The sequence below is a fragment of the Geotrypetes seraphini genome, chromosome 9 (assembly GCF_902459505.1).
Source record: "Geotrypetes seraphini chromosome 9, aGeoSer1.1, whole genome shotgun sequence".
NCBI classification, from domain to species: domain Eukaryota; kingdom Metazoa; phylum Chordata; class Amphibia; order Gymnophiona; family Dermophiidae; genus Geotrypetes; species Geotrypetes seraphini.
The window spans coordinates 26,011,766-26,027,530 of record NC_047092.1 but is presented as its reverse complement, the minus strand read 5'-3'; the positions used below and the strand labels follow the sequence as shown (position 1 = coordinate 26,027,530).

At 42.4% G+C, this 15,765-nt stretch overlaps 1 protein-coding gene across 2 annotated transcripts in view; it reads right to left on the bottom strand.

Moving 5' to 3' along the window:
• The window catches only part of FAM185A (family with sequence similarity 185 member A), a 50,904-nt gene that overhangs the window by 2,282 nt on the left and 32,857 nt on the right, over positions 1 to 15,765 (bottom strand). The window contains exons 6-8 of one of the 2 annotated variants that reach the window (XR_004540675.1): positions 10,953 to 11,048; positions 9,143 to 9,277; positions 980 to 1,089 (exon numbers count right to left, since the gene is read on the bottom strand). Coding sequence is in view for 1 of the 2 variants with exons in the window: in XM_033959113.1 (XP_033815004.1) it covers positions 9,143 to 9,277; positions 10,953 to 11,048 (231 nt within the window). In the remaining variant the exon portion in view is untranslated. The remainder of the gene's footprint in view (positions 1 to 979; positions 1,090 to 9,142; positions 9,278 to 10,952; positions 11,049 to 15,765) is intronic. The other variant, XM_033959113.1, reaches the window with a different exon arrangement.

Sequence of the window (15,765 nt, the reverse complement as noted above, 5' to 3'; positions counted from 1 at the left end):
GAACATTTTTGTAGTGTAAAATCTGGTTGTTTTGTATCGTTTTTCCCCCAAGGTGGCCTGGCAGTTCCAAATTCCCAAGTTGATTGATACATGATATACCACCCATCAATTAATTCTTCTGGGTAATTTGCAATTCAAATTGAAAGAGAAAACCACAAATGTTAGTCTTCAGTATAAGGGAGGGAAAAATGTTTTGTTCACATCTGCCCAGTAGTAACTTGGAGTTACCTACTGTCCCTGAATATACTGTTATGTCCTTGTCCTCAATTAATCTAAATTGTACCATAGACAATGAAGGATTAAGTGATTTGCCTAAGATCACAAGGACCATCGGAAGAATTTGAATCTGCTTCTGCTTCTCAGCCAACGAGGCTACTCCTCCATGCTTTTGAAACACTAACAATTATAAATATTTCTGGAAGCTGGCACTGTTTTTACAGGTGGGCAAGTCACTTAATCCCCCAGATAGTGTATGAGCCCGCCGGGACAGATAGGGAAAAATGCTCGAGTACCTGAATAATTTGTAAACCACATAGAATTGTAGGATATGCGGAATATAAACAAATAAAATAAAATATTGAAACTCTTAAACATAAGTTAACTTTCCACAAGATCAGATCACTCTCAATTTGTTAACAGACCATGAAATAAGGCAGATATCTAATTCCTGCCATTGTACATTTAAAATATCTATAAAGTGCACCTATAAACAATGAGTCAACATGTTAAGGATTATAACCATGTAGTAATTTAATAGTTTTTAATTACCTCTTATGCACCACAAAAATCCTTCAATGCTTACCTAAATTATCTCTGGACGCTCAGTCCTACAGAAACTTGCAATTGAGTTATATTTAGAATAGAGTGAGGCAAGTTTAACTTTAAACAATCAGATATGATTGCTGTAACAAAACTACCTCATGGAGGCTGATAACACTAAGGAAGAAGTATGGATTTGTGACTTCCAGTTACCACTTACCTGAACATGCTCACTCAAGAATAAAAAGGACTGGGTAAGTATGACTCCTCCATTCATGATGACACCAAGCACCTATTGATTCATGCACTTTTACTGTAGATATGCAACTCCTGGAAAACAGAGATAAACAACAGAGATGCTTCTAAAGCTTTTATCATCTGTTCAGGAGTCAACAGGTGAACAGGCCATCATGGGTGGTGGCATCACGCGTCAAGTCCAACACTTATTACTGAGTGAGCAGAAGTGGGGAAAACATGCAGAGCATGGCTCAAGGAATTTTTCCAACCCCTCCACATGTAAATGTATGTGTATGTATGTTGAAGGGAGAGGGAAATGGGGTGTGTATCTGTGCATGTCTCTGCCTGTCTGTCCATGTGTGTTTGTTCTTTGGTATGTATGGGTGTGATATGTCTGATCAGGATAGAAAAAGATCAGGGAAAAGCATTTTGAAAGGTGTAATTTCTTAGTTATGTTATTGAATCAGTGTGTATGCATACTGCAGCCGTCACCCTAAAGAAACGTACTGGGTATTTTTGGAAGGGCTTCATGTATCTTTTGCCTCCCTCCTCTGATCATCTCCTTCCTTCCTTCTTTGACTAGACCTGCCTTCCAGCTCTCTGCCTTCCCATTTACAGTCTTTCCTGCTAGTTACAAAGGAAGCATGCAGGGCAGGCTTGCTCAGAGGGGAGGTGGCAGGAGAAAAAAAAGAGAACTGCAGATAGAAGTTTTAAATTCAGACAAATGTCCAGACAGTACCCATCCTACCTTCTGAACATTAATGTAAAACTCTTTTGACTTCTAAAAAAAAGCCAGACCACTGCCAATCCTAACTTTCTGAATCCTGAACACATTTCACATGTGCCCCTCCCAAAAAACACAAAACAAAAAAACATGGCCACAAAGTATGTGCAAAATTTGCCAATGGTTTTATCTGCCCTGCCCACAGCAACAGATGTTACTTGACTATATACATATCAACCAATAGAAAACTGATTTGAGATCATTTTCAGAGTAGAATTAACAAAATAAAAAAATAGGGAAATAAACATTCCCTATATATGCATATAAATATATATGTAGATATAAATATATATATCATGTTCTGTCTTAAATGTATGGCTGTGAGTGTGTGTGTGTGTTTGGGGGGGGAGGTGGCACTTGTGGAGCAGAAAGTTTGAGAGACGGGGATATTTTGGACCATGTAGGGGTAAGTGACCTGAATCTGTGGGATGATGGGGCATTAGCAGGGGTATATTTTGGAGCAATTGCAGGAGTATTTGGGTTTGGAGGTGGGGCAATTGGGAGGTAGTTTAGGGAATATGTTTTGGGTGTAGGGGTAGTATGCAAGGTGGTATGGCAGTTGAAGGGGGTAGGTTTTTTGGGGGGAAGGGGACAGTGTTTGGGGGTAGTATCTGGAGATCTGACAGTTTGTGGGGAGGTGCAGCAGATCTGGGGAATAGGGTAAGTTTTCAGAAAATGAAATGGTTTGGGGGTTTAAACAGCATTGCCCTGTTCTATAAGTCTCTATGCTACAAAAACTTTTCCCACAGAAATGCATAAGAAGGGTCAGACCAATGGTCCATCAAGCCCAGTAGCCCGTTCTCACGGTGGCCAATCCAGGTCACTAGTACTTGGCCAAAACCCAAGAAGTAGCAACATACCAGGCTACTGATCCAATGTAAACCATTTCTGGTCTGTTTCCCCCCCCCCCCAAATGCCAAAATTCATCCCACTCCATTAATTATTCTTTACTACAGAAGCTGAGACATTTTCTCACAGAAGTACACTGGGTAATCTTCAGCAGGGGGGGGGAGGGGGAAGAGAAGAGAAGCCTCATATATCTTTGAAATCCCCAGTCCAATTTGGTCCATTTTTGAACTTTTTTAGTTTTCCCTCTTCTCATTTTGTTAAATATTTGGAGAATTGGAAAGAATAAAACCTGGTACTGATGCCATCATCGAAAGGCTCTGCATGGTTTTAAGTTTTAAAGACTCAAAAGAGGTGGTGATGACCAAAGGCTATACATACTAATATATAAAAATGTTTCAACATTAGTTCAACTAATTACAGGCATCATATTTTGCATTTTGTTTCTGATGGTTATGCCAGCAGTATGAGGAGCAAGACCTGTTTAAGGAATGACAAGATGGCTCTTTGGATATCAAAAGCTAACTCTGTTGATAAAACTGCTGCTCAAGAACAAGGGATATTTTGATATATTTAAATAAGTTATACGTTTATAGTAAAGCTGATCTTTGATGCTTCTGTTCACATTCATTTTACTACCTGCCGCAGTCTTACTAGACACTGTGGTAGGCAGCAGGCTTCATCTTGGCAAATGCCATTGCTAAATCTGGATTAGAAAATCCCACCAGATAATGTTTCATTATGGCAAGTTTCTTCCTTCAGGACAGAAATCTGCATATGGTGATGACTCCTCGATTGCATCACTATGTGCCCCAACCTCACTGAGATTTTGGCATGTTCCTAAATCTCAAATGTTACTGGGGCCTAGATGCACTAATCGAAGACAAGGCAGCTTTAAAAAAAAATCACAACACTGAATGTCCTCTGAACTAGTTTGTTTCAAGGTTTTAAAAAAACCTGATTATAAGTATCGGGGGCCTTGAAGGAGCATGAAAAGAAAATATTCAGTGGCAAAAGTAAATGAAATTTTAAACTGCTCAGAAGTCTAATGACTGGTACACATTAATCAATGAAATAGATGTATGACTCGAAAACTGGGAGGGTCGCATATTTTCACAATCTAAGGTAGATAACAGGGAGAAAAATTAGCCATTCAGTGGGTGCTACATTATATATTTCAGAAATTCATTGTCTTTCCCAACTACTTTTTGAATGAAGGAGCCACTTTATTTAGCATAGTGAACTAAAAACCAGAGGAACTGGATTTGATTCACACTGTGGCTCCTTGTGATCCCAGGCAAGTCACCGAACCTCTACTGCCCCAGGTACAGACAGACTGAGCCCAGGGACACAGAAAATGCCTTTACAGTAAAAACCTTGGTTTGCGAGCATAATTCGTTCCAGAAGCGTGCTTGTAATCCAAGGCACTCGTTTATCAAAGCAAATTCCCCCATAGGAAATAATGGAAACTCAGATGATTCGTTCTACAACCCCAAAACTTTTATACAAACTACTGTACGTACTTGTATTGCAATTCCTCGCTCGTTTAGAACATTCACTACACTTCCGCAGCGTCAGAGAGAGAAGAACCATCAGCTCAGTTGTGTGTATACTGTATGTACTTGTATTGCAAGACATTGCTTGTATATCAAATTAAAATTTAATAAAATGTCTTGCTTGTCTTGCAAAACAAGTTACTTGCAATCCAAGGTTTTACTGTTTATATAATACCTAAACTGCTCTGGTTGTACCACAAAGAATCTAACAAACATATCAACTGGTGTGCCACCCAGCTGGTTTTACATTCCACCCAGTTAACTTTGAAAATTTTTGAATACTGTGCAGTACTCCCCCTTCCTCACTGGATTACTTCTTCATGCCATCCGGTTGACAAATGTTTCTGGGAAGAACACTGGAAATCTGAATGAAACTGATCAAGGATTTAAAAGCTATTAGAGTAGCCTAAAAAATCATCACAAATTGGACTAAATTTATATGCACGTTCATGAGGTAGGAGAAGTTGATCCTGTACCCATTTTGCATTAGAATGATTCTTGGTAAAGAGAAGTAGGCTCCAGCTACATACTGCAGAATTAAGCCGAACAGAGGAAGGACAGCTGGACTGTTTCAGATCATAAAGCGCCAATCTGGGAAACATAAAATGGCCACTAAAATAAGTCAACTGGACAGTTAATATCCATAGTGTGCAGAAAATCTTCCAGAACTTGATATAGGCAAACATAAACATTGTGTAAGCTAATAACCAAAATCAGTTTTACCATGCATCCAAACGCCTTTCACCCCGATTTGTATACCTGAAACATAGTTAAGTAAGCAGATGAGCACGGGATTAAAACTATAGCTTAGTTTTAATCCAGTTTTCTAAGATTATTAGAATTCAATGCTGAACTGCAGCCAAAGCACATCCTCAAAAACAGCCACGAGAATCTGTGTAGAGAGCCTCATTTACTTTTTTTTTTTCTCTCTGCCCCCCTTCACTCTGGGCTGTCCTGCAAATGCTCAGTTTGTACCAAAGCAGACAAGTCAGTCCTAGAGAGGAAATATAATCACCAGTTCAGGAATAATGTCATTGCACTAGAAATACTCTTAATTATACAAAGAAACAATATGCAAGCCTTAAACTTCATTAGCAAACTTGGCAGGCCAACACACCCAATATTACAGAAAATAGATGCATCTAAAGAATCGCTTACATTACATACCGGTAAGCAATAGGGTACTTTGTTTACAAGCCTAAGTAAAACATCATTAACCTATAAAAATAAGAAAAAGCAGCAAGAAAAAACACACAGTTTACTAAACTAATGGCAAATGAGTGGTATCTGGACACACAGACAGAATTACAGCATAGAGAAAACAAAATTGCTAAATGCTACTACATATTCTGTATTTTGTTGATTTCAGCCCAAGATGTTTTCCAGTTTCTACTTATTTATACTCCCAGGGAGGGGGGAGCTTTGGGCCTCCCAACAGGCCCTGTTGTCCAGCCCTTTACTAGCTTCAGCACGGTTATCCTGCACGAGCCTTGGTGCATTCAGCTGTTTCACACCCACACTATGGAACAAAATCTCATTTGACCTACACATGAAAACCTGTTATTTTCCCTTCCGGAAAAAATAAATCAAAGCTTGGTTGTTCAGCCAAGCTTTTGAATAAGCTGTACAGCAGATGCTAGCCACTTCACTTTCCCCCTGCCCTTAATAGCTGTAGGCAAGAGTTTTCCTCCTAAGGGCTGCACTGTTCAGTCAACTGGGTATGTTGTCTTTACTTACTCTTCATCTTAGGAACATCTGTAGCATTCTGTTTTACTACTTGGGATCTATCTAGGTTCTTGGGACCTGGATTGGCCACTGTTGGAAACAGGATACTGGGTTTGATGGACCTTCAGTCTGTCCCAGTATGCAATTCTTATGTTTTTAAGTCCATTACACAAATGGATTGAAGTGGAATACAGCAAAACAATATCAACAATCAGCAAGATCCACCCCCACAATTCCATAATATGTAAAATAAAGGATCATCATAAATTCAAGATTTAATGTCCATATCAATAAAACTTAGGGAAAGGGAATGGGGACTTGTTTATTTAGATTTTTATCCCATTCTCCTGGGAGCTCATAACGGGTTACAATTGACATTCACAGTAAAGTTACAGGACCAAAAAATTATAGGCATTTGAAGAAGAGGAAGGTGAGGGGATGTAGAGAGAGAAGGGCAGAGATGGGGGAGCAAGGCGTCAGAGGAAGGGGAGCAGGGAACAGGAGAGAGGAGAAAGGAAGGGGAGCTAGGAGGAGGTAGTCTGTTAGCACTGTTCAATTAAAGAGATGGGTCTTCAGCGTTTTCCAAAAGGTCATCAGTGAGTCTTGTGATCTTATCTGGGCAGACAATTGGTTCCAAAGACGGGGATAAAGTGACTATATGAGCTGTTTCCATTTGGAGGGATCTTCCTGGAGGCATGTATAGTCGTTTCTCTGTTTGAGAGCAGAGTGGGCGGGAGTGTATTGAGGGAGTTTGGATGTGGTGGAATCTCTTGTAGGTCATAACAAGGGCTTTGAACACACAGCGTTTGTTAACTGGAAGCCAGTGTTCTGCAGGGAGGGTTGGGAAGAGGGGGTCATGGTAATCCAGGTCATGTAGGAGGCAGATCGTAGAGTTCTGGACTCGCTGGGGGCGCTTGAGTTCTTTGACGGTGATTCCATTGAAGATGGAGTTACAATAGTCCATTCTGGAGAGTACATAGGCGTAGAGGAGTTGGGCTATGTCAGGTTTAGTGATATATGGTTTGATCCTTTTTAGCCAGCGCAGATAGTAGAAGGAGATAGAGATCACTTGTGAGATATGGGCTGAGAGGGACAGGTGGCCATCCAGTACCACTCCAAGGCTGCGCGCTTGGTCTTTTGCTGACAAGAGTGTGGAATCCCAAGATAGTATTGGGCAGGTGACATTAGTGTTCTTCTTTCTGATCCATGAAAGTTCAGTTTTGCTAGCATTCAGCTGGAGTTTGTTGTCTGTCATCCAATTCTTCATGTCGGTGAGACAGTGTTGAAGGTTGGTGAGTTGGTAGATCGGTCTTTACCTAGCGGGAGGAGAAGCTGAATGTTGTCCGTATAGGAGTGGGTTTTAATGTATTTTTGGGCGATATCGATAACTGGTCTGATGTATAGGTTGAAGAGGAGTGGGAACAGCAGGGCACCCTGGGGGACTCCATATTTGATGGGTTTGGGCCCTGATTTGTTTGGGCCTAGTAGTACTGATTTAGTTCTCTGTTGAAGGAAGGAAGTGAACCATTGAAGTACAGAGTCCTTGATTCCTAGGTTGGTGAGTTGTATACCGCCTTTGTGTGGCTTTGGCACTTCAAAGCTTACATTCAAAGTGGTAGGCACTGAAGGATTAGGAGACTCGCCCAGGGTCACAAGGAACAGTACTGGGATTTGATTTTAATCTCTGGGTGCAGAGGCAGTAGCTCTACCAATGAGCCACACCTTCTAAGACAATAGCTCTGAATCACAAAGATTCATATTTTAAGGGAACAGCAAAAATTTAACAGCCCTTCTAAAGAGAAGACAAACATTAAACACTTTCAATATCCCTAGGAAGCTTATTCCAGCTATAAGGATCTACCTCCATCAAGCTCTGTTTCTAGTCTTAACCTTATGGAACCAACAGCCTGAAGAATAGTCAGAACATTTCTCAAAGACAACCTAAGGGATCTTAAAGGGGAATAGTGGCTTAAACCATCCATCATATACTTAGAATCAATTCCTATCAAAGTAAATAACTGACAACAAATATTTTTGCATCAAGCTTTGGAGGTCAAGCATTTTGGAAACTCTGCCTCTCCAGGTTTTCCCACAGATGACTCTAGTGACAAAATTTTGTACCTTTTGAAGCTTATAAGTAAGCTGTGTGAGTGTGTGGGGTGGTGGTGGTGGGGATTTAGCGGGGACTGTTCCCATTAATATCCCATTACAATAGTTTATATACGTAATCAAATGAATCGCTGCATAAGTGTTTAAAGTTGGACTGATCCAAGTAAAGTTTTAACTGATGAAACATACTTTATTTGTAAAAGTTAATTTTGCTATTTCAGAAATGGGTCGTAAAAAGTATCCAAAATAACCCCTACACTGTCAACATTTAATATGAGTGTTTACAAGATTCCTCAACTATCTAGGATCATATCCAAATCAAAAGAGGTAATTTGGCAGTGCTTTTATTTTCTAGTTGCTGACAAAATTTTTTGTTTCTTTTAATGCTTCAGTTTTATTTTGAGCTTGCCTCCTGCACCACAACCAGAAAAGAAAAATATGTTCTGTGTGCATTTATTGCTTTACCTCCTATATTCTAGTTCTCATATTATTATACATAATCATACTTATTGATTCTTATTTGATACTGGTTCCCCTAGTTGCTAAGACTTTGCATTTATTTCACATTCCTTTGCACTCACTTTTAGGTTTCTATGCCTATCACTTCTTTGTTCATGGGAACTTTTCTAGGTTTGGTAATATCAGGGTTTTCCTATATTAGGAAAGTGTAAGGATTCTGATATTTCTCAAGATATTTACGTTTTTCAGTTCTTTTCTTCTAGCCATACTTTCTTTCGTTACCCTGTGTTTTTAACTGAATGGATCAGTTTCTCACTGTTACCTCTGTAGCTTAAAAGTGGAGATGAATTCAGTTGCTGTCCTGAAGGTAGAACAGACACTTTATGCACATATGCCAGCACAGGGCAGGAGTGTTGCATCTACATTCCTAACTTCTTTTCTGACCAGCAAGCCCACATAACCTCTTTAGAAAAGGCATTACAAAATTGGGAAAAGTTTACTTTCTTTTTAAAAATCCTCATCTCAGAACATTCCTTGAGGGTTTACATTGTTCAATTCTTAAATCCTCCATTTTAGAACATTTAATTTGTTATCACACTTTGTGCCTATCCTAGGATAAAGGCAAATTATCAAAGAAATTAAAATTAAGAGAAAAGAAGAGAATTACCAGACATAGTTGTGTGCCCATCTTTGGAGGTGTTCTGTACTGCCTGTAATTGGATCTCTGAACTCACTGCAACCTTTGCTCCTGATAATTGGAAAGAAGCCTTTAGCGATGGTGGCACCTTCACCGTTATACAACCTGTCGCAAATGAAACATTAATGTGACATCCACCAACAAAAACATATATATATATTGCTTCACCAATTTCATAAAAGCATTTTTTCTCTTCAGCTATTACAGTCTATCCCTACTACTACTTATCACTTATATAGCGCTGTAAGGCGTACGCAGTGTGCTATACATTTTGACATTTATAGATGGTCCTGCTTGGAAGAGCTTACAATCTAACCTGGACAGACAGATATGACATATAAGGTTGGGGATGCAGAACCCAAGGTGAGAGGAGGTAGGAGTCGAAAGCACGCTCAAAGAGATGGGCTTTTAACTGGGCCTTGAACACTGCCAGAGACGGAGCCTGCCGTAGGGACTCAACTAATTTACTGGATACCGGCTACAGCAAATCCATAGATGATCAAGGCTGATTGGAACACTTCCTCCTCTGCCAGTAAACCTAACTACCACAGATGCAGTCAAAAATGAAACAAAATCTTTTCTCTCTTCTGCAGTTTAGCATAGATAAGCAGGAAGCACTGATTCCCTGGGAGGTGCATGGTGTCATGTTGGAATGGAGCTCGTTAGTGATTGTGGTGGTCCAGACCAGCGCAGAAACACAAAACAGGCAGGGCGCACGCCTTCTACAAAAATGGCTGGAGAGAGGATGCCTTGTGTAAAGGGCAGTATATAAAGTAAATGAATAGAATTTAAAAACAATTATTTGGGTAAAAGCTGCCACAGACTTACACCTGCTCTGAGGTGTATATGTAATGTCATACAAGCACTTGCTGGTAAGAATCTTCATTTACACTGATCTCACTCCTCTGAAAACCTGTCTAAATCTAACTAACAAATTTTGATTAGTTATTTTTATTGTGGCTCAGTTCCCCAGCTATACTTAGCAAGTTAATGCTAAATATAGCACTAACCATCTACTTCAGGAAACAGGTGATAGCCTGGCTCTTCACCCAAGCCTTTAATACACAGGGTGATTGACTATATACTCATTTCTGTCTGCTACATTTGGTATTTCTGTGAATTTACTCAGCTTAATTTAGCCTGTAAAGATATCAGATTTTTCAATAGAAAGATTTATCTGGTTAAACTATATTTTAGTACCTGCTAGGGTAAAAATGTAAAAATTCAAAAGCACTAATGCAAAATGAAAATATGAAAATCAATACTCAGGAAACAACAAGCAGAGAAATATCATGCTGAACTATGAAAGAAAGAAAGAAAGAAAAAAGAATAGCCAATTGGAACGAGCGGTATAGAGCTAATCTGAAACGGTCCTAAATCTTAGCCCTCACAAGTCTGCAAGCTCCCAGGGTCAGCATACACCAAATCTCACAATCCATCATTGTTAATCCATGGAAAATACTGGCCTACTATTTATAATGCAAAATCACCTACCTCCAGAACTAGAAGATTAACCCAAGAACTGTGAAAGACTCCAAAAGAGCATATTAAAAATGAAGTGGCACTTATGCAGTGGCCTTATAAAATAAACATATTTCTTTCATCTGCTGAGTTAACAGTCCAGCAACTTTTCCAATAATGTGAAGCAATTAATATTTTTTCCAGAAATAATTTTTCAGGACACTGACTGGGTAACTTAAGTTGGTTCCAGGGTGAAAAAACATCATACCATCAGGTAACATTATAAAGCAGGTGTTAAAGACCAACCAACTCCATTTACCTTCCTGGGATTTGAGGGCTACTTTTTTTACTTGGCTGATATAAACATCTATAGCCCCTTGGTGTGTAGAAGCTGTCAGACATCCATCAGATGAATCTGTAAAAGATGATTAGAGGTCACGGATTTTACTGCAAGTTTCAAGTTTATTAAAAAGTTTGTTGTAAACGCAATATCAAATACTTCAATGCGTATGACAATTTAAAATTAGGAGACAAAAAATAAAACAATTTTAAACAAATAAACGTAAAATGTATACGTACAAATAATTATCGATACAAAAGGAAAGAGGGGCGAGGTGAACTACAATCTTTAAAGAAGATAAAGATACATTTAGGGAAAAAAAACATCTGGAGGGTAACAAAGAATAATTTTTAAAACATGGCTAAGCCTAGAGGAGAGAGTATAGGAAATTGTGACCTATACATAAAGTCTGATTAAGATTAGGTATTTGAGCATAAGGATTAATGATAGATGAATTACCGTATTTTCACGCAAATAACACGCACCCGTATAAAACGCGCACACGTGTATAGCGCGCAGAAATCACGATGATAAGCACAAAAACTTTGGTATAACGCGCTCACGATTATACCGCGCATGCTGCCCGACTCTCCGTTCACCCCCCTGACTTCCGTGCACTGCCCTGAATTTCCGTGCGCTGTCCCGACTCTCCGTTCACCCCCCTGACTTCCGTGCACTGCCCCGCCTCTCCGTGCGCTGTCCCGACTCTCCGTTCACCCCCCCCTGACTTCCATGCACTGCCCTGAATTTCCGTGCGCTGTCCCGACTCTCCGTTCACCCCCCCTGACTTCCGTGCACTGCCCCGCCTCTCCGTGCGCTGTCCCGACTCTCCGTTCACCCCCCCCTGACTTCCGTGCACTGTCCCCCCTTGAAGGTCTGTCCCCATCCTGAAAGCCTGATGCCCCCCCCCGACGTCCGATACATCCCTCCCCCCGAAGGACCGCCGACTCCCCAACAATATCGGGCCAGGAGGGAGCCCAAATCCTCCTGGCCACGGCGACCCCCTAACCCCACCCCGCACTACATTACGGGCAGGAGGGATCCCAGGCCCTCCTGCCCTCGACGCAAACCCCCCCCCCCCCAACGACCGCCCCCCCCCCCAAGAACCTCCGACCGCCCCCCCCAGCCGACCCGCGACCCCCCTGGCGACCCCCACGACCCCCCCACCCCCCTTCCCCGTACCTTTGGTAGTTGGGCCAGAAGGGAGCCCAAACCCTCCTGGCCACGGCGACCCCCTAACCCCACCCCGCACTACATTACGGGCAGGAGGGATCCCAGGCCCTCCTGCCCTCGACGCAAACCCCCCTCCCCCCCAACGACCGCCCCCCCCAAGAACCTCCGACCGCTCCCCCAGCCGACCCGCGACCCCCCTGGCGACCCCCACGACCCCCCCACCCCCCTTCCCCGTACCTTTGGTAGTTGGCCGGACAGACGGGAGCCAAACCCGCCTGTCCGGCAGGCAGCCAACGAAGGAATGAGGCCGGATTGGCCCATCCGTCCTAAAGCTCCGCCTACTGGTGGGGCCTAAGGCGCGTGGGCCAATCAGAATAGGCCCTGGAGCCTTAGGTCCCACCTGGGGGCGCGGCCTGAGGCACATGGTCGGGTTGGGCCCATGTGCCTCAGGCCGCGCCCCCAGGTGGGACCTAAGGCTCCAGGGCCTATTCTGATTGGCCCACGCGCCTTAGGCCCCACCAGTAGGCGGAGCTTTAGGACGGATGGGCCAATCCGGCCTCATTCCTTCGTTGGCTGCCTGCCGGACAGGCGGGTTTGGCTCCCGTCTGTCCGGCCAACTTCCAAAGGTACGGGGAAGGGGGGTGGGGGGGTCGTGGGGGTCGGCCAGGGGGGTCGCGGGTCGGCTGGGGGGGTGGTCGGAGGTTCTTGGGGGGGGGGACGGTCGTTGGGGGGGAGGGGGGTTTGCGTCGAGGGCAGGAGGGCCTGGGATCCCTCCTGCCCGTAATGTAGTGCGGGGTGGGGTTAGGGGGTCGCCGTGGCCAGGAGGGTTTGGGCTCCCTTCTGGCCCGATATTGTCGGGAAGTCGGCGGTCCTTCGGGGTGGGGGTGCGAGTGGTCCTGCCGGGGGGGGGGATGTATCGGACGTCGGGGAGTCGGCCGGGCAAGAGGGCTTGGGCTCCCTCTTGCTCCGATCGTGGATGCGGGTGCGGGTGGGAGCGCGTGCGAGTGGTCGTTCGGGGTGGGGGTGCGAGTGGTCCTGCTGGGGGGGTGAATCGGGCGTCGGGCGGGGTGGGAACTATGTTTGAAAACTTTCGTATACCGCGCTCACGCATATAACGCGCGAGGGGTATGCGCGGTAGGTAAAAACGCGTATAACGCGCGCGTTATATGCGTGAAAATACGGTATCCTATCTATGTCTCAAATGCGTCCTTATACAAGTGACTTTTTAATGAGCTTTTAAATTTTTCTAATGAGGATTCACCACGTAAGTAAATTGGTAAATTGTTCCAAAGCTGGGGGTGCTATAACCGAAAAGATGATAAATCTTCTAGTACCTATTACTTTTAAAGAAGGGATAGACAGCAAATGCTTTTCTGTTGATCTAAGTGGCCTAACTGGAGAATATGTATCAGAAAACGATCCAGAAATATTGGTGCGTTGATTTGTCGGATTTTGAAGGTTATCAGTGCGATTTTATAAATTATTCTATGCGAGATTGGTAACCAGTATGCTTTTTGTAGAAGAGGTGTGATATGATCATATTTTTTTTGAGTTAGTAATAATTTTTATTGCTGTATTTTGTATAATTTGTAGTCTTATTTCTTTCTGGGTTATACCATGATACAATGTGTTGCAATAATCAAGTCTAGAAATGATCAAAGAATGAGAATGTTAACAGCTTCTGGTTTTACGACACATAACAAGGATAAACTACATAATGTTGTTGACTTGGAAGAGGGAGCACAACAAAATACTTTTTAGCATTACAGTCATATTGTCATAAAGCTGAGTAGCAAGTTAGAAACCCTTCAACAGAATGTTAAAATAGCTTCTGTATAATTCTAGACTAATTTTGAAATGGATCCATTACATGGCAGAATTCCCAAAGATAACCAATGAATTCTATTTTTTGCTATCTTACATAACTGAACAAGTGACATAGCAAATGACAGTAGAAAAAGACCAAATAGCCCATTCTTATGCCTGCGCTCACGTTCCAGATTCTCCTGCATTTTTAGTGTGCACAATTGACCTGATTCGAGCTATAGGTGAACATGGGGGACACGTCATTGAAAGGGAGGACAAGTTAATTGATTTATTTTATGTTCGTTTTTTACTACAGGGCAGAGGCACTGAAACAGATTCTCAGTGCAGTAGTAGTAGTGGCAGAACTCTCTTCTGTCTTCATGGTGTTTCACAGTACTGAGGCTTATATGGATACTGCGGGGACGGTGACGGGGCGGTGAAGGGAATGGCGGTGACGGGGCAGTGCAGAGGATGGTGGGCCGGGGACGGTGCAGTGACGGGGACAGATTTTTTCCCCGTGTCATTCTCTACTACATATTTATCCATAACATCATTCGACATTACTTTGAAGACTCTTAAGATTCCTGAGGCAGGCCTGTTTGGCCAAAACATGTGCATGTCGAGTCATTGAGTTACTGGATGAATAGTCATTTGGACCATTAAAGCACTTTTTTTGCATGGACATCATTCTGATTAGGACAATTCCACTCTGTATTTTGCAGACCAACAGGAAGACCATAGCAGCTAATTGAGGCTGAGGTTTTCTACTGCCCAAAGGTTTGGCTTGCCACCACAGAGCCTAATGGGAATCAACATCGCTTTGCACTGTGAACTTTTTTTTTTTTTTTAATCAGAAGAACTTATTGGCATTGTGAGTAGAAAGGGTCTTCAATTTCATTATATAGTATATGGGTGCATGAAGGGCAATGTGCTAGATTGTGGCAAATTCTGACTGCTGAAACTCACATACAAAAACCATACTGAAGCTAAAGAGACCGGGCAGATTGACAGAAAAGCAACCGAATACAGTCACATGATTGCCCCTGGGAGGAAATATGGTCTCCAGTGCCAACACTCCCACCTTTCCGGTTTCCATCAGTTACAGTAGGTCATCAGTGAACTTGGAAATGCACTGTCCCACAGCACAGAATAATAATTCTGGAACAAGGCTAATAATTTCAAAACCAGACACTTCACACATCTTTATTTACAGCAGTAAAAGTAATCAGCAAAGAGATGATTACAAAAAAATTCCCTGTCGAGGGCCTTGGGGATAGAAAGGATACTAGAAAGCCACAGACAACACCTGCTGAAGGACTACAACATAAGAGCCTCACCGAAGGCAAAAGGCATCCACAAAGAGGTGCCAGATATATCTGGCCAGTCACTTGTGTTGGGAGGGAATAATTATGACTTTCTACTCAAGGAAACAATTTTTAAAAAACCCTAAAAAACAGGCTTGTTCCGAATGCTAAAAGCTCTGTTCCACAGAGTATTAAATTCAGATATGGTAGATGATGTCCCTGCCCTAAAGGGATTACAATTTAAGTGCCCAATTTATTAATGTTATGTGCAGTTACATCTGCTTAACTTCTTATCAACTTTGTGGTTATACCTTCCATTTCCTGGTAGGCCCTCCTTTTTGAACTACTATTACAGCATATTGAAAGAGTAATTTTTTACCTTTGTGATGTCTTTATTAATACTTCTAATCAAAAGAGAGCAGAACTATAATTCCGGATGTCACAGGAAAACAGATAAAACGAATGCAAAGTTTATTCAATATACTGGAAAATCCCAACAATTAAAATAC